General features: G+C 34.9%; 4 protein-coding genes across 8 annotated transcripts; all 4 read left to right on the top strand.

Annotated features, from left to right (window-relative positions):
* Positions 1-2734: 2734 nt before the first annotated feature.
* On the top strand, positions 2735-5508 carry LOC18043952. The gene is made up of 2 exons (XM_006436359.2): positions 2735-3108; positions 5008-5508. Exons 1-2 carry the CDS (start codon positions 2832-2834, stop codon positions 5031-5033), a joined length of 303 nt encoding a protein of 100 aa, XP_006436422.1. The 5' UTR covers positions 2735-2831; the 3' UTR covers positions 5034-5508.
* A 402-nt stretch (positions 5509-5910) lies between these two features.
* LOC18043951 (caffeoylshikimate esterase) lies at positions 5911-7590 on the top strand. The gene has a single exon (XM_006436358.2). It carries the CDS (start codon positions 6348-6350, stop codon positions 7356-7358), a length of 1011 nt encoding a protein of 336 aa, XP_006436421.1. The 5' UTR covers positions 5911-6347; the 3' UTR covers positions 7359-7590.
* A 369-nt stretch (positions 7591-7959) lies between these two features.
* Positions 7960-11800, top strand: LOC18043950 (WPP domain-associated protein). Of its 4 annotated transcripts, XM_024186743.1 has the most exons (6): positions 7960-10250; positions 10338-10497; positions 10659-10785; positions 10968-11115; positions 11236-11366; positions 11717-11800. In XM_024186743.1, the coding sequence occupies exons 1-6, from the start codon at positions 7979-7981 to the stop codon at positions 11759-11761; spliced, it is 2883 nt and encodes a 960-aa protein (XP_024042511.1). In that variant the 5' UTR covers positions 7960-7978; the 3' UTR covers positions 11762-11800. The 4 variants fall into 4 exon arrangements, with proteins under 4 accessions (XP_024042511.1, XP_024042510.1, XP_006436420.2 ...); XM_024186742.1 differs by having other exon boundaries at positions 7960-10497; XM_006436357.2 differs by lacking the exon at positions 11717-11800 and having other exon boundaries at positions 7960-10497; positions 10968-11081; positions 11236-11354.
* On the top strand, positions 11759-14055 carry LOC18043949 (protein disulfide isomerase-like 1-3). Of its 2 annotated transcripts, none has more exons than XM_024186745.1 (6): positions 11759-12344; positions 12504-12880; positions 12973-13088; positions 13169-13246; positions 13593-13667; positions 13766-14055. In XM_024186745.1, the coding sequence occupies exons 1-6, from the start codon at positions 11827-11829 to the stop codon at positions 13898-13900; spliced, it is 1299 nt and encodes a 432-aa protein (XP_024042513.1). In that variant the 5' UTR covers positions 11759-11826; the 3' UTR covers positions 13901-14055. The 2 variants fall into 2 exon arrangements, with proteins under 2 accessions (XP_024042513.1, XP_006436419.2); XM_006436356.2 differs by lacking the exon at positions 13766-14055 and adding an exon at positions 13401-13484.
* The last annotated feature ends 3900 nt before the right edge of the window (positions 14056-17955 follow it).

Raw genomic sequence — 17955 nt, 5'->3', positions numbered from 1 at the left:
GTAATAATAACGTTGTGGACAAAATGATGGGACCTGTCAAGCGTGCACGCTAGTTGTTGCTTGTCACAACTCACAATGATTCAAAATTAATAATAGCTTCCCAAGATTTTCAATATTTGTGATTTTATTTCATCTAAATTGAACGCTTCAGATAAATTAATTATCCTCAAATCCTGATCAAATTATCTTGAAAGGATCTTCAAGGATTGAAATATCTGACCTCCTGATGGGGCATCAATTTTGTCCCCTATCTTGGGCTATAGAGTTTCATGCCCCATACATGCGTGTATAAACACTAGTAGAGGCCCAAGCTCATTCTAAGGAAAGCATAAGAGTTGGGCTTAGTCTTTCATTTTTTAAATTTTTTGTAATTATTATAAATTTGAAATGAGTTAATAATCAATGAGTTACTATAATCAATGTTGAATTAAAAATAAATATTTCAAATAAAGTAATAAATAAAGAAAATGAAGCAAATAAAAGTTGAAAGATTTAATTTTTTAATACGGAACTCTCTAATTCAAGCACCCTCTTAAGTAATTAATGCTTAATATAGTGTTTAGTCTTATAATGAATTAGAAATTTAATTTTTTTCTATTATTTTTTATTTTAATTTATTACTTTAATTTATTAATTTTTTTTTTTTAAACATAGAAGATCAGACTTGTTCCAGACTTCTTTTCTTACACGTTTATCCAGTTCTCGCCCAAAACTCACAGGCCTGGGCCAACCTAGCCGGGCTTTTTTGACCACCATGAAACATGCTATTTTAGTTTAAAAAAATCTCGCAACAATTTACCATGCATACAAGGTGTAGGCGATGACTACCAAGAACACATAATTAAATGACAAAAGGCTGTATATACCTTCTTGGTAGGGAAAAAAATGTAGGTCGCACTTGCATTCGACCCATTAATTCAACTAATAATTTTAGCAATTAGCATTACTATCACCCCATAAAACTAAAAGGAAATTACGCTTTTAAGTAAAAAAGATTAAGATAGTAGAAGAGCTGAAATATTGAAAAAGAAGTAATATACAATAGTAGAATATTGATAAATTAATATACTTAAGACCATGGAAAGTCTATTAATTGAGTGAATATTACCATGGAAAGTCTATTAATTGAGTGAATATTACTATCTCAATAGACAATAATTAATTTATCTATGAAGTAATAATTTATTAATTTATAAAGATAATATCATGTTCGTAATAAGAGCTTTTATAAAGTGTAGAGATAATATAATTAGACAATGCAGTGATTTTGTCAAGTTATATGATATGATTCCAATTTGATCTTGATTGAATGAATCATTCACTTAATAATCTTTTGGCCAGATTACATTGCAGTAATACCATTATATTGTAACACATCATAGAAGACTTTTTGGGGTAGTATATTAAGCCGATCTCTCTCTTATTTTTCTTAATATGGCAATTTACATATTGATTGGACCCTAAAAAATAATATTTTTCAAAAATATATTGTCTAATAAATTTATCGAATTATTAATATACTATATTAACTTTAAGTTGGGACCGATAAAAATCATTATTTAGTCGAATATTAATTTATTGAGTGATTAATTTGTTGAGGTTGTATTTTATATGGAGGGTTGTAAGACAAATATATAAATGATCCTAATAATTTTCTCTATGTGCTCAGATTTTTGTCACTGAGGCTCTTATCCGGTTCAATTATATGCACTGTGACAATTAGGGGTGAGCACGGTTCGGTTCGGATCGAAATTAAGTAAAATCGATTTAAATCGGTTATTTTATAAAAAGAACCAAAACTCAATAAAAACCGAACATAAACGGATCTTTTCGGATCGATTTGGTTCAGTTCGGTTTTTTCAGTTTTGGGCCTATTGGACCTATTTTGAATTTTTAAATTTTTAGCCCATTAGGCCTCATGAATGTAATAATTTTTTTTCAATAATTAATTTATCCTAATTTCATTACAAATATTAACAATAAATACAAAGTATTCAAAACACATTTTATCACTAATATCTTACTAACTACTAATAAGGTACTTACAAAATATGAAATACTAAGATTTCAAAATACATAATCAAACTCTAATATTCCATCTACATAAACATAATGTTGTAGAGATAAATAAAAATAACAACAATTAAAACTTACAACACAAAATAAAAAGAAAATTTGGAAACAAAAACCAACAACAATTTTTAAATATATATATACCCGTAATCGTGTGTGTGCATGCCTATTTTAGTTATCTTACGCAACTAATTAAAATTTAACACGTATCTATTTAAATAAAATTTCAAGAATAATCCGGTTTTTCGGTTCAGCTGAGTGAACCGAATACCGAACCTGCATTTCGGTTTTTTTTACAAACCATATATTTCGGTTTTTTTAAAAATTAAAACCGATCCGAACGGAACGGTTCGCATCGGTTCGGTTTGGTTTTCTCTAGTGCACGATTTTTTTGCCCACCCCTAGTGACAATAAGCATGGCTCCATTCACAAATCTATTGAAACCTGGAACAAAATGGGCGTAGATCTATGTAATGGAAACTGGGGATCCAGTGTACTCAAGAAGTATATATTGAGTATGACAACATAATTTGTGTATGGGTAGTGATTAATTAAATATTGCAATCACAATTAATTCTACTCTCTCAAGCAACAATGCCTGGTAACAATTTTTTCTATAATAAACTATATATATATATAACGACGTCGTTGCACGCTCTGCGTTACGTCCTAAGATTATCTTGTCTATTTGCCAGCATCTGAAACATTATTTATAACCAAACAGTCTCCTCTCTGCAAATATTCTGCGTCACACAGAGATGCATCTATGGCCATCAATGAGAATAAGGGACTCATTCAAAATATCATATCTAAAGAAACTGGAATGGAATCTCAGCAGAATGAACAGCGAGAAGAAGCAGCAGTCTCAAAGCAACGATCAGCAGCAGACTCTCTTGGTCGATGATAATAACCAAAGAAATGATATTTCAGAGACACCCAGTTCAAAAAAATCTCATTTTGGATCTGGGTTTGTTGCTGTTTGTGGAGAGATACTCATGGTTCTTTCTTGCTGTTACTGTTGTTTCTGCTGTGGAGGTACTTTTGATTTCTTTTACTAAAACTTAAAATATTTATGGGTTGGTTGTCAATTTGTGTTAAATTTGAAGTTTTGACGAAATGGAATTATATTAAAGGTGACATTATTTTGTTGAGTGATCTTATTTTGTGTAGTTTTTGTTTCATCTTTACAAGCATGTCGATTTGGTGATTCAAAATTTACTCATCTTTTACAAAATAAACTTAATTAGTAGCTAAACTTGAAACTAATAATAGTCATGAAATGAATTGGGAATTGGATGGTGTTGGGGCGTTACATATATTGCTAATACCAGCTTCAGCCAGGGTCTAGATTTTAATTTTGGTTGACTAAAGATTTTGAACTCCTAATTTGGGGCATCGCTAGTGTGAAACCTTAGACTTTTGTAGCCCAAGCGGAAAAAAAACGTACATTTGATGTAATGCTTGCTTCTTAGGATTTTTGGATAAAGAACTGGTAAATTAGCATATGGAGCCTTTCCAAAAGGGCAAGAGATCGAGTACTGTGACTTTCCAAGTACATAATCGAAGACAAGGGCACAGGGTCTACTCAGGAGGTGTTATATGTTGTTTTTTTTTTTTAAAATCTCAAATCTGATTCTTAATGTTCTTAGAGCTGTTGTACTTGCTTTTAATTTATCATAGGTTTGGGTTTAGGCAAGACTTGAATTTAACACCAAGCCAACGTGATGCAATACCTCGCTACCTAATCCCCAACCCAACGTGTGCTATTGAGGATAATACAAGTGATTGAGAATTGATATTTTACATGAAATGCTTTCATTTCTTTCTGGATATGGAAAATGAAGTTATTGTTTGTTTTCATCATTGCTTTATCTTGCATGTAGTAATTTGAACTGCTTCTATTATACCTTACAGAAAATATAAAAAATTCTCACTTACTAAGCTAGATATACGGCTTGCATAAGTTCTAATGATATGGTTTATGGTTGAGTACAACGTCTCAGTTAGAGCTGGCAAAATAGGTCACTGGATTGTGTCAGCATCTTGTCAGCTTCGTGTCATGTCAAATTTAGGTCGACCAAATTACGACCCATTTAATAATCGTGTCAAAATATTGAGACCTAACCCGACACGAAAAATAAACACCCAATAACCCACTTAATATCTGTATATATAGATATATGTATACATATAGGTATAGATATATGTATACGTGTATAAATATATACACACACACACACACGTATATACACCAAAATATTACACATTTACGTTATTGAAGTTCTAAATTTATATAAAATTATAAATAAAATATTGTGTATATATCCATCCTTAAAAAAAAAAAAAAAGAGAGAATCATGTCCAATATTTGAGTTTTAATGACAAGAACCTAGAAATTAATTTAAAATAGAAAATATAATCGTGTCATTGGTCGGGTGAATGGGTCAAGAACTTTAACCCTAGCCCGGCATGAAAAAAAATTGTGTCGACTTGGACCCAACCATTTAATAATCGTGTCAAATTTGTGTCGTGTTCGTGTCGGGTAATCGGGTCGTGTCAAATTTGTGTCGTGTTCGTGTCGGGTAATCGGGTCGTGTCAAATTTTGTCAGCTCTAGTCCCATTAATTGAGAATTTAGGTATGTTTATGCTCTGTTGTTAATTGAAGATGATGTCATGAAGTTCTTAAATGGTGTTCTGAGTAAAGTTCTGATATTTTGGTTAGGTTTGTGATGAATACCATTCATGTGCTCATATTAACATCAAGCAAATTTCTTCTGGATTACATGACTTTCAATTTGTATACATGCACATTCTTTCTTTCTTAACACTGAACCCAAGCCATGCTACCATCGAGTGTGAACAATCATACAGAAAGCATTAAAATGACTAGTGGTGGATTTTGTCATCTGATACGATATACTTTATCCTTTCAGCTTGCATTGATCATGAAGAGAACTGAGGCAGTGTCTGTTGGGGCGTGTGATCAGTACAACAATGTGTACACATGACAAGATTGTACATATCGAAGGAATATCAAAGCCTTAAGGTTTAAGTGTTGAGAAGAAGAAAGTGAGAGAAGAAATGTGCTAGCTAAAGTAATAGTTCCAGCTAGTGGTGTGTTTGTTAGACTGATTTGCTTTAGTTTCCAATGTACACAGTATGTATTTGATCTAATAGGTAAGAGAAAACCATTCGTAGTATTTCATATCTCTGCGATATATATCCTGATGGCTATTTTCTTCATCAGCTTTTTTGGCAATAGATCCTTATTGTATAAGTTTGCCCACTCTTTGTATTTCTTATGCGTTTGGGCTCATTTTGGGTTGGGCTTGCATCCGAATGTGGATAGTGGTTTTGACTCTTGAAAATGGAATAACATGCTCAACCAATTCCTATGCCCCACAGCAAATACTAATAAAAAGTATGACGTGCCCTTGCGGGAATGACTACATCTCAAAGATATGGTTGATTGAGTTAGCTTTATCCGTGAGTCTTCTTGTTTTAATTTGAATCATATGTTCATATATGATAGTCACAGATAATAAGAGATTCTACAGTACGTATGTGTTTGGTACTTATTGGACAATACAATGCACAGCTAGATTAATTTGGAAACCAATTTGGTGGGGGGAAAGCAGAAAATATCCAATTCTACCAATTCGCTGGTTGGTACTGATCGACTATGCCAACGACCTCCTTTATCCCCCAACCTCCTTATTTATTTTCAAGGACATCTCTATTCACTGATTCACTCATACATGACCGAGCAGCTCGCTACATGATGGGTTCCACCCCCACTCTATTCTTTGGTTTCTTCTTAGTTCTTACCAGAAAATAATGGCACTGCATTTATTGAGCATTTAGTGTTACATTAACATGAAAACGAAAAAGAAAGCGAAAAAGAAAACGATTAATTTTTAATTAACTTTTTAAGTAAATTATTCGAGTTGAAATAGAGACTAATTAGTGTATTACCAAATAATTTTAAAAACATTTTTTGTTTTAACTCATCATTAGAATTCAAAATCAATTTAAGTTTTACCCAAGCCATTATATATTTTAATGAAAAAAAAGGGAAAAAAGAATTACATTAATTGGCCACCCATTACCCATATAATGCCGCACCATAGAGAACGCAATCCCAGAAACATCAGAATCCTGCCTGCCTAGACCAATTGAGTACTGAAACCGGTCGCTCAACAGAAACTAACCTACTAACTGAAACTGAAAGCTTGTCTTCTCAGTTCTCAAAGGCAAAAATCAAATTTCAAAAATGCCCATACACCCGGTTGCCGAAGCCAACGAGCAGAGCCTATTCGGCTCATTGACTCCGGACGAGTTCTACGCCCGCCACTCAGTGAGTCACTCCTCCGAGTACATCACCAACTCGCGCGGCCTCAGGCTCTTCACCCAGTGGTGGACCCCACTCCCTCCCGCCAAAACCCTCGGCGTCCTCTGCGTCGTCCACGGCTTCACCGGCGAGACCAGCTGGATTGTCCAGCTCACCGCCGTCCTCTTCGCCAAATCGGGCTTCGCCACGTGCGCTATCGATCACCAGGGCCACGGCTTCTCTGATGGACTTGTCGCTCACATTCCCGACCTCAACCCCGTCGTCGAAGACGCGATTTCCTTCTTCGATTCATTCCGTGCGAGACACGCGCCGGATTTGCCCGCGTTTTTGTACTCCGAGTCCTTAGGTGGGGCCATTGCTCTTTACATCACGCTCCGTCAGAAGGGCGCGTGGGATGGTTTGATTTTGAATGGGGCCATGTGCGGGATTAGCCAGAAATTCAAGCCGCCGTGGCCCTTGGAGCACCTTCTTTTCACAGTCGCGTGGCTGGTGCCTACCTGGCGCGTGGTTCCCACCCGCGGTTCGCTCCCGATGGTCTCGTTCAAGGAGGAGTGGAAGAGGAAGCTGGCGCTGTCGAGCCCGAGGAGGCCGGTGGCGAGGCCGCGTGCGGCGACCGCGCTGGAGTTGCTGCGCGTATCGAGGGATTTGCAAGGGAGGTTCGAGGAAGTCGAGGTGCCGATGCTGATATGCCACGGCGGAGACGACGTCGTTTGCGATCCCGCCTGCGTTGAGGAGTTGTATAAACGTGCAGCGAGTAAGGATAAGACGCTGAGCATTTATCCAGGCATGTGGCATCAGCTGATTGGCGAGCCTGAGGAGAATGTTGAGTTGGTTTTCGGAGAGATGGTGGAATGGCTGAGAGAAAGAGCCTCGAGCGCTGCCAAGGGCGGTGATGGTTCGCGCCCTGCCGCTGAGTTAGATTCTGGCGCTTAATGAGGTCTGTAGTGGCTGCTGTAGCAAACAACCAATTATAGTATGCCAAGTGGATGCTTTATTTGAAATAACTAATAAATTAATGTTGGGCACGTTCGTTGGCAATGTTAATTACACTTTTTTAATGTTCCTTTGCTCCTTAATCAAATCATGCATAATTAACCTGTAATTTTCCTCTCAAATTAATTGAGGACATCCTAGCCGTCTGTGTTGGCTTGAGCGTTGAGCGTTTAGAAGTTTTCGAGCTCTTGAAGGAAACGAAGGATAAATTAGTCATTTCAAATAATGAAGGTATCATGACCTTTCAATTTCTAACAAATTCCATTGAATTAATGGTAAAAAATTCTATTTAAAAAAAAAGTAAAAAATTAACGTGAGTTCTCTAAAATTGTCAATTCCTTGTTATCTTTGCATATACGCTAATATGCATTAGTATTTAAATGAAATATAGGAATAACTCTGGTCACATCTTCAACGTATGTGTAACAAGTAACAAGTTAGAACAAGTCAATTAGATCTCCAATTTTCAAGGAAACATAAAAACAGGAGATCTCATTCACATTTCTATTGCTTCATAGCCTTCATTTTCAATAGATGAACCAAACAAAAAGAAAAAAAAAATGGATGGTCTTTTTGGATTGCTAGAAGGCACACTAAGAATTTCTTTAACAGATGCAACAATGATGTGGATTGTGCACTACGCAATGGACAGAGCACACGGCAAAGTGAAGTCCAAAGATGGCGTCATTCAGCGCTTGAATGAGATATCGAAATTCTATGAACTTGCAGTAATTCAGCTAGAAGGGTGCATGAAATTTGTCCAGGAGGATGCAGACAACAACATGTTTGAAAGCTGCCATGAAAAAGTACTGGCAGACTTGGAAGAAATTAAAGACCGTCTCCAGGGTCGTCTTCAGGATTCAGAAATGGCTCTCCGCGAAAAGGATAAGGAATTGACGGAGAGGTTTGAAAATGAGTTGAAGCTTAGGCAAGCATTAGATGCGAAGGAAAAAGAATTGGTTGCTTTGCAAAATGCTAGCGTGGAGCTTGAAAGAACAAAGAGTGATGCTGACGCAGAGCTCAGTATGAGCAGTCCTGGAAGTCGGGATGAGGATAGAGACAGTGAAATTTCTGAGTTGATGCATTCAGTTGATCAACAAGTCTTGCATATCGAGCATGAAGTTATTGATGAGGAAAGGAATGGCGGTATTGATCACACAAAGATTGAGCAGATGGGTTCTGATATTAATATTTTGAAAGAAACTTTGCATCAGGCTTTTGGGAAAATGCAGAATGCTATTTTTTTGTCTGAGCTGGGGCCTCAGGAGCGGCAATGGAGGTGGACTGTTGAGAAGGATGCAATTTGTACATTGATTAATGGTTTTGTTAACGACTTTAAGGAGAATTTTGAGATGGAAGTGAGGAAGCAAGAGAAGCAAGTTTTCATGAGCTTGAGTGAGCATTTGTCAGATTTGATGACCGAGGTTACATGCTTGCGTAATGAGCTTGAGAGCTTTATTAATCAGAACGAGGCTCAACTGAAAGCTTCAAAAGGGAATGAGAATTTACAATCTTCAACCAAAACTAATATTGAGAGCAGGATTCCTCCAAGGCCAAGAAGATCTTTAGCAGAAGGTGACAGTTGTGCGAATTTTTCCTCAAAGGTTGAAGAAGTAGAATCAGAAGAGGGTGTTGGTCAATCTGTTGCTAAGATCATAAAGAGTCACGAGTCTATTATCCGGAGAAAATTTGACGATGTTAAGTGGTTGAAGCGAGAAATGTTTCCAGAAAAAGGGTGTTCAAATTTAAGAAGAGAAAAGGATCCGGTTAGCCTAAACAGAAGAATCCAAGAAGTTATTGTAAGATTGGATAGTTTAATGAACTGCAATGCTAGGTTGGTTGAGACTTTTGGAGACTATGGAGGTGATCAAGGGGATGAATCCTCAGCAGCAAAAATACTATTGAAATCTGATGTGAGAAAAGAAACGAACTCGGACATTGACAATTTGGATGGCGTCTGGAAGAAAATGAATAACGTGTCAGTCGCTGATGCAGCCAATGAAGAACTACAAATTGAAATAAGGATGTTGAAAGAGGAAGTTGAAAGTAACAGGTTTGAGGCTCAGATGAGAGAGGAAATACATTACACTGTATGCAGTGAGGCAGTTAAGGGGTTTTGCTCTGCACTTGATAGGAAATTAGAACATTTTCAAGATGAATGCTCTTTAAGTGAGGATATATGCTCGGTCTTGTACCAGGAAATTTGCAAGGATTGGAATGCGAAAATTGGAAACTATAGAATTGACAGGCTTCTAACAGAAGAGGTTTCTCATGCTGTCTTTGATGAGACCATCAGAGATATTGTGAATACTGCGAATTACACATTTACCAAACTCCAAGAGGTTGAGGTTCCTGACAAGTCACTGGAAATAGCGGAATTTTTTGTGAAGGAGAATGTGTATATGGTTTTATTCAGGGAAACTATTGATGAGTGGAAGAAAGAGATAGATGCTTGCAACATTGAGTATCTCTTTAGACAGGAGATACAGGAATTTGTTTTTCGTGAGGCGATGAAAGATGCTTGCCAAGAAGAAGCCCGGAAGCAAGACAAAAGTTCCTCCAACAATAGAGACGGAAGTTTTGAGGGAAATGGAGAGGAGAGTTTTATCGAAAAACTAGATATGTTATTGAAGTGTTTGGAAGAAGATGGAGATCTAATGGTAAGTGCAAGTTCTGAAGTAAATGAACACAAGAAACAACTTGACTGGGTGGAAATGGAAACTGGACTGCTGAACGAGCATGAGATCTTTCAAGAACTGATGAATGAGGATGAGTCCACTTTTACTTCGGTGAGAAGCAAACTTGAGAAAGCTCTAGATCGGTTAGCTACAAGTAAGACAATAATGAGTGAGTTGGAATCTAGTTTTGGCACAGCAGATTATGGTCAAGAAAGAGTTGATGATCAGATGATTCCTGCAGATAATGTGCACGACAAAAATTCCATAACTTTCCAACAACAAAATGAAGAGATTCCTAGAAACCAATTGGATTCCATGTTTACACCTATACTGGAGTTTTCACAAGTATTTGGAAATTTTGAGCTCCAAGCACAAGAAAAATTAGCAGACAAAGTTTTGAGGTACTTCAGTTTACATTTATATACAGTTCCCCTTTAATTTATTCTAACTGTGAACATTGATTATGGCTATTTGTGTTACGACATTCATGTTCCATCAAAATTAATTGTTTAAACAAGTGATTGACCTTTACTAAGCATAATGCTGCGCTACTTTTGTGCAGGTTGGAAGAGATGAAGCATCAATTAGATTTGCTTGTTGAGCTTGTTTCCTCAATACAAAAACGGGAATTGCTCTACAGAACAGCATTTATCAGAAGAAGCAAGAATCTCCAAATGGCTGAAACTGAGGTTTTGAGCTGCAATTTCAGTTTTATTCACCTTAGTGTTTTTTTTCTTTTTAATTTAATTTAATTTTTTAATTTTTATTTTTAGGATAAACAAACTGAATTTAACTTGGGTTTGATGAATATACATTTTAAGAGCATTTCAAGCAAATTTTCTTAAGATTTGTTACGCGGCTTGGATTCCAGGTGGATCTGCTGGGCGATCAAGTGGATGCGCTCATAGGCTTACTTGATAAGATATACACAACACTGCATCAACATTCACCTGTATTGCAACAGCATTTTGAGATGAGCAATGATGTATTTTCTCAAAATTCTTTCATATTATATCTTGGTTTGTGATGCAACTACAACTCTATCATGTCACATTATATGCTTGTATATGTGATACTTGTAATACATATGTCTTCAGTATTGTTGTTCTAATTGGCGGTAAATTTGTGCAACTCTGTAGGTCTCAGTGATACTGAAGTTGATCCAGAAAGGACTAAATGGAGAAATTCATTAAGTTTCTCAACAAATGTTGGTAATCCATTCACATACAACAGGTTTATAAAGAGAGATGACCAAGCATGTCACATTATGGTAAGGCGTTGCGAATACAAATTAACGCCATATAGGAAGCGTGTTTATATGGCTGCAAAAGAATATTCCATTCAATTCGTTGCTTTCAAGATTCAGTGTAATCCTGTTGCATAGTGATGTTCGCAGGAACATTGGTTTCATCTGCTAGAGATTTGGATCTTGTCATTGTTGATTGTGCTTTATAAAGCTAGTGGTGGATAGAGGGTTTCTTTCTGTCAACTGGATGTTAATAGTGTAATTTCTGAATAGAAATCAAAATACATTTTATTATTTATTAGCCTGTCGTCTGCTCTGTGAAAATGCATACAAAAAAGGAGGCATTTAATTATAATTATCTTGTCATTGGCCAGCAATTCAGGGTAAAATTTGCATTGCGGACAGGATCACTGCTATAAAACAACTATTTTGAAGATGTCAAGTACAAATTGCAGAGCGCCTACTCAAGGCCGGCTGCTCAACAATGTCAACTAAAGCTCATCTCCTTGCGCTCTCCACTACGATTTTTCTTTTGTTCATTGTGTTTCGGCTTTCGCCTTTCTGTGTTTACAAAATAGATTATGATGGAGGCTATGTATTATGTGTTTCTGTATTCAAGAAATTTCCTCCAATCTCTTCCAGAGACACCGTTGCATCATTAGATTCTTATGAAAGTTTCAAAGATCGAAAGTACAACTTGCCTCCGGCTATTGATGAAAAAGAAGATGCAGTGAATTTAAGTGACAAGAATTTTAGTGATGTTCTAGCCAAGAATCAGCATGTGATGGTGGCTTTTTACGCACCATGGTGCTTCTGGAGCAAGAAACTGGCTCCAGAATATGAAGCCGCTGCCACTGAGCTGAAGGGCAAAGCGGTGCTAGCAAAAGTTAATGCTATCAACGAGATCGAGTTGGCAAAAAGATGGGGAATTCAAGGATATCCAACCATTTATTTCTTTGTTAATGGAGTACATGTGGATACTTACTACCATGACAGGAAGAAGTGAGTTTTTTTGGAACAGGTGTTTTCTTTTGTTGGATCTTTTTGTTCAATATGACCCTTTTAAATCTGTTTAGCTGTTAAGAAGTAAGAAAAGCGAAAAGGGGCAAGTCTATTATATGCTTGTGCATTGTTTATAACAAGATCTTTTTTATTTTGAAGGGATGCTATTGCGAATTACATAAAGACCAAGATGGCTGGTGATCTTTACACTGTGATGACAACAGAGAATGCAGAGCACTTATTGACAGCTCAATCTACAATTGCTTTGGGATTCCTTAACTCTTTAAAGGTCCATACTCACTCATATGATTTGAGCAATTGCCTTAGTGTTTCCCTTAACATCTGTTACTGCTATGACAAAAAATTTTATGGCCTGGAAGGTGAAGTGCTTGCGGCTGCATCAAAACTGCATCCTGATGTTTTATTCTTCCAAACTACTAGAGCTGATGTTGCAAAGATGTTTCTGATTGACCCAGAAATCAAACGCCCTACTCTAGTCTTGCTGGAAAAGGAGTCTAAACAGCTTAGCCACTTTGGTTCGTAAAACAAATAATCTCTCCAATGATTTTGAGTGCTTCAAATGGAAGATTTATACATGCCCTGTCCGTTTTTTGCTTCATTTTCTAAGATGGTCCTTTTACTATATCAGTAATTGATGATTTCATATCATTGAATAAGATTCCTCTGATGATTACTTACTCCAGGGAAACTACTCCATTGATTTTAAATTCCCCCTTGAAATTGGTAATTATCAATTTTGCATCTTTTCCTCTGGAAAATGTGAAAGATTTATGGTTTGAACATGTTCCTGAATTTGTTCTCAGTTATGGCTTTTTGCGGCTGTGCATGATTCTGAGGCTAAATCAATATTTCAAGAGACAGCTAGAGCTTTCAAAGGCAAGGTAAATGCAGAGACTTGTATTTGGTAGATTAATCTCTGTAGCGAGCTCAAGCAAAAATTGTTGAAACTTGATAACTGAAAGCCATTTAAATTAATTGTCTGTCAACATAATTTTATCATTATGATTTTATATTATCTTGATCACTGTTTGCCAGCTTCTCTTTGTGTATTCGCAAATGTACCCGAAACTTAAGGGATAAATTTCTGACTATTTCAGTGTCACAGGTCATACTTCAAGAGTGAGTTTCCTGCTTTACCTTGATTCTGTGAAATCTTTATGATTGCGGTGTAGCTTTTGTATTATACATCAATATGAAAAAATGGTTACTGTACAAATTTACTTGCAGGTAATTGCTGTCGCTAGCATTGGCAAAAGCAAGAAGTATGTATTGAATGGTGAACTGACCCTGAGCAATGTAAAGGTTTGCATTCTTTTCACCGTAATTGTTATTACATTTTTTTCCTAATGCAGAAAAATGGCTTAAGATTCACAATTCTGTCATGATCTGAGATCCTGCAGTCATTTGCATTGGATTTCTTGGGAGACAAGTTGAGGAACCAACAGTCAAAAACAGCTCTTTCTCAAATACAACTTCAGCAAAAGTTATTAGCTAGACTCCCAGTACCAGATATGATGACTAAAGAAGCAATTTAGTGTATCTGATTCAAAATTCCTTTCCCACAAAATGACTGGATGCAATAAGAAGTGCTGTTTAACTTAGATATTCTAGTTAATCACTATTCGTGCCGTCATATTTGATCCTTTACATTAGCAGGGGTTTCTTTTGCTGACTACTTTTAACTGCGACCGAGGTCACATTAAATAATGGCATATGTTCTATATATAAAAATGTCTATCAGACCTTTAATTATATTCATTTAACTCATTGATAACCGCATTCCATAGATAAACATCAATTGATAACCAAAATGATCAAGCACCTTGTTCGATTGGAAGAAAAGTAAGAGCAATTTTTTTTTTTTTCTCATGAAACACGTCGTACGTTCTAATACAAAGAACAAACTACTAAAATCAAGAACTTTTGGGTTATATTTTTCTATTAAGAGAACGTGACACAAACGGTACACAGAGATGTTTTCCATTTTTGAACTCAAAAGAAATGTCACTCTAGTCCCAATTGAAATGAGAAAGCAAGAGACGCAAGAAATGTCACTCTAGTCCCAATTGAAATGAGAAAGTAAGAGACGCAAGTTTTCGTTAGTATGTGATATTTATAACAATATGTCTTTGACATTGTTGTTCCAATTGGTAGTGAATTTGTGTAACTGTGCATACGTCTTAGAAATACTGAAGTTGATCCAGAAAGAAATAATTGGAGAAGTTAATTAAATTTGTGAACAAATATAGGTATTCCATTCACATACAGAAAGTTTCGAATACAAATTCCAAGCAGATGTTTTTTAAAGATTATAATAAGAGATGATCAAGATTCGGTGACGGTACTGTTCCATAGTGATGTTTACAGAAACACTGGTTTTATGAGATAGAGATGTGGATCTTGTCTTTATCGATTCTGCTTTGTCAGGCTAGAGGGTTCCTTTCTATCCACAATGTGTTAATAATGTAATTTCTGAATAGAAATCAAAATACTTTTAAAAATATATATATATTTTTAGCCTTTTGTCCGCATCTTTGACAATAAATAACACGAGGAGCATTTAATTACTTTTCTCTTGTCATTGGCCACTTTGGTTAGTATTAGAAGTTATCTCTCTGCAAATGATTTTGAGTGCTTCAAAATGGAAAATTTACACAAGTCTTGTGCAATTTTTGCTCCATTTTCTCAGATGGTCCATTTACTGATGCAAGAATTTATGACTTCATATCATTGAATAAGATTCCTCCGATGATTACTTACACCAGGGAAACTGCTGCATTGATTTTAGATTCCCGCTTGCAAGAGGTAATTATTATTTTACATCATCTTTACCTTGGAAAAATTAAAAACTTTTCAGGTCTTAACGAGTTCATAAATTTGTTCTCAGTTATGGCTTTTTGCGACTGTTCATGGTTCTGAGACTAAATCAATATTTCAAGAGGCAGCCAACATTTTTTCTTCAATTAATTTTATATTGAACGTGAAAAAATTTGAGGACCATGCACACATTCAAAAAAATTATTGGGATTCGAATCAAGTCTCTAAAACCACTAAATAACACATGTACCATTGGACTATAAGTGTTTTATTATTTAAAAAATATTTCTGAATGCTTTTTATTTAACTCATTCAGAAGGTGCTAAGGACACACTTAAAAAAAAAATAATGATTTAGAGGGCTAAAGCCCCTTTTAAGCGTTAACTGGGTCCATCCACAGTTATATTGTTAATTAAGTTGTTAAAAAATAAAAAAATATAAACTTTAATATATTATAAGATAAAACATTCTGAATATGCATTTTTCTTAATTATTAGTTTGATACTCATTTTAATAAAATGAGAAGTCCCTCATTAAAAGCTCTCTCTCTCTCTCTTTATATATATAAAAGACTATACATTTATATGTATATAATTTTGGTGGTCTTAAAATATAGCCATCAACACAACGAAGCAAATGGTCTAATATGGCCTGAACAAACAATTCTTTTTCTTTGAAGTCAACAAGCCCTTTGCTTTTGGGTTTGGCAAGCGATGATAATAATACAGCCAATGGTTAGGTCCCATTTGGGATTGCAATTGAAACGACAAAAGTCCCATAATCTCAATATCACTGATTGCAATTAAAGGTTGTTTGTTGTTACTACCCATCAACAGCTGATTGATGGTGAGCACTATCAGCTCCAGCTGGTCTTTGTGATCAATATTTTCCGCTAAATCATAAGAAGTCGTATTTAATTAATGTTTTTGAATTTCTTATGTGTTTAACACCTTCACGTAATTGCAAGTGCCTTCAGAGTCTAAAAAGACTTTTATGGCATCTTCTGTCCTTTTTGCGTTGCAGGCCTAACTTTTTGAAATTAACAACTAGTAAACATGTTGTGAAAAATTTTATTATACTCGCAAGTGCATAAATTTAGAGATAGAATAGTGGTAACGAGGTTGATTCCACATGAATTATTATAAATTGAAAAGTTTAATTTAAATCTAAAATTAATATTAATTCTAACCTAATTGAGCAAATTGAATTTTTAAGAGAAATTAAACTAATTAAACTAAGAAAACAATTAAAGCAAATGAGAAATCAATAAGACAAAAGTTACCAATGTTTCAAAATCTACCACTATTCAACTAATAATTATCTAATTATTAATTAATCTTCAATTTTAAAGTGACAACTCGAAATCAATCTATGTCATCTCATTAATATAACAATTAAGCCCAAATAATTAAATCTAATGTAGGTTCTTTTTCTGCTTAATAATATGACATCTAAGCATCTCATGCAAACATATTGAATAACAAAGAGTCAAAATTTTCCTAAGCACTCTATGTAAACAATTTAAAGAAAGACATAGAATAAAAAATAATCATGTATAAACTTTATAGATCCAAGTATAGATTTAATCGAATATTAATCCTAACAATTAATAATGCATGACAGAATTAATGAAAAGATTTTAATAACATCTAATTAATTATGTGAAATAAAAACTATAATTATTAAAGCACACATGTAGGAAATTAATTAAATAAAAAGATAATTATTTCATTGAATAAAGTTTCATTCTTAACCTTAGTATAAAAAAATTAACTAGACATACTTAAATTGAGAGTAACAAAAAAATAAAATCAGCCATGAAAGCCGAACTACTGCAGCCGGTTTTCTCCCCAATCGCGTCTGTTCTTTTTTTCCTTCCTCAAAATTTTTTTTCTTCTCCTCTGGCGGCTACTTTTCATTCAAAAGTTTTTTTGCTTCTCCTCTGGCGGCCACTGGCAGTCAAAGGCTTGTTTATATAGTCTTCAAAATGGGCCCCATCTTGTCAATTTTAAAGCCAAAAGGCTTTGCCTTTTATTTGTTTTGCTTCACTCACGTGATGTGCACTTAGAATTGCAATAGGATTTCTTTTTCCATTTATGAAAAGTCAAGTGCGGGTCTTTTTTAAAGCTAAAATCAATTTCTCTCCTTTGTCTGCATGTGTATGATGAATTAACTTATTGATTTCGGTTCCTTGGCTTGATTTCCACATGCATGTATGTCTAATTACTTCCAAAAATCAATTAATTTTTAATGCTTCAAAAATTAAGCTCTTTTATGTCCTTTTTATCCATAATCTCAAATTAATTCCCTATTCAATAAAACAATTCAATTAATTAAAAATAAGAAATAAAATAACTAATAAATATATAATAAAGGATAAAATATATATACAAATTATGTTCATCAAATACCCCTAAACTTAGATTTTGTTAGTCCTCGAGCAAAACTAAAACTTAAAACAAAAATAAAAACAATAAAACAAAAAGTAAATCCTAACTAAACTACTTTCGCAGGTAATCGCGATTGCATTTAGTGTTTGCAACAAACTTTTAAACCCTTAGGCGACCCTAGTGGACGAGTTATAGTCTCGTGATGGCTTTCGTGACGATACCCACAAACATCATTTTTTTAAAATAAATAAATAAAAAGAACAACAAACTTTAAATAAAACATAAAAATAACCTCAAAGATTGCATAAATTATATAGCTCAAAGAAAATTTCAAATATTGGCAAAGTTCTAACTTTAATTCATTAGTCAATCCCATCTCTTTT

The sequence above is a fragment of the Citrus clementina genome, unplaced genomic scaffold (genome assembly GCF_000493195.1).
Source record: "Citrus clementina cultivar Clemenules unplaced genomic scaffold, Citrus_clementina_v1.0 scaffold_4, whole genome shotgun sequence".
Lineage (NCBI taxonomy): Eukaryota > Viridiplantae > Streptophyta > Magnoliopsida > Sapindales > Rutaceae > Citrus > Citrus x clementina.
The sequence above is the reverse complement of the archived record's forward strand: the minus strand, read 5'-3'. Positions and strand labels throughout refer to the sequence as shown.

Bases quoted from the DNA above. Each gene is read 5' to 3' on its own strand.
- LOC18043952 (XM_006436359.2), top strand. From the start codon at position 2,832: ATGCATCTATGGCCATCAATGAGAATAAGGGACTCATTCAAAATATCA. The intron at 3,109-5,007 runs GTACTTTTGATT...TTATCCTTTCAG, and splicing joins CTGTTGTTTCTGCTGTGGAG to CTTGCATTGATCATGAAGAG.
- LOC18043951 (XM_006436358.2), top strand. From the start codon at position 6,348: ATGCCCATACACCCGGTTGCCGAAGCCAACGAGCAGAGCCTATTCGGC.
- LOC18043950 (XM_024186742.1), top strand. From the start codon at position 7,979: ATGGATGGTCTTTTTGGATTGCTAGAAGGCACACTAAGAATTTCTTTA. The intron at 10,498-10,658 runs GTACTTCAGTTT...ACTTTTGTGCAG, and splicing joins TTAGCAGACAAAGTTTTGAG to GTTGGAAGAGATGAAGCATC. The intron at 10,786-10,967 runs GTTTTGAGCTGC...CTTGGATTCCAG, and splicing joins TCCAAATGGCTGAAACTGAG to GTGGATCTGCTGGGCGATCA.
- LOC18043949 (XM_024186745.1), top strand. From the start codon at position 11,827: ATGTCAACTAAAGCTCATCTCCTTGCGCTCTCCACTACGATTTTTCTT. The intron at 12,345-12,503 runs GTGAGTTTTTTT...TTTATTTTGAAG, and splicing joins TACTACCATGACAGGAAGAA to GGATGCTATTGCGAATTACA. The intron at 13,247-13,592 runs GTAAATGCAGAG...ATTTACTTGCAG, and splicing joins CTAGAGCTTTCAAAGGCAAG to GTAATTGCTGTCGCTAGCAT.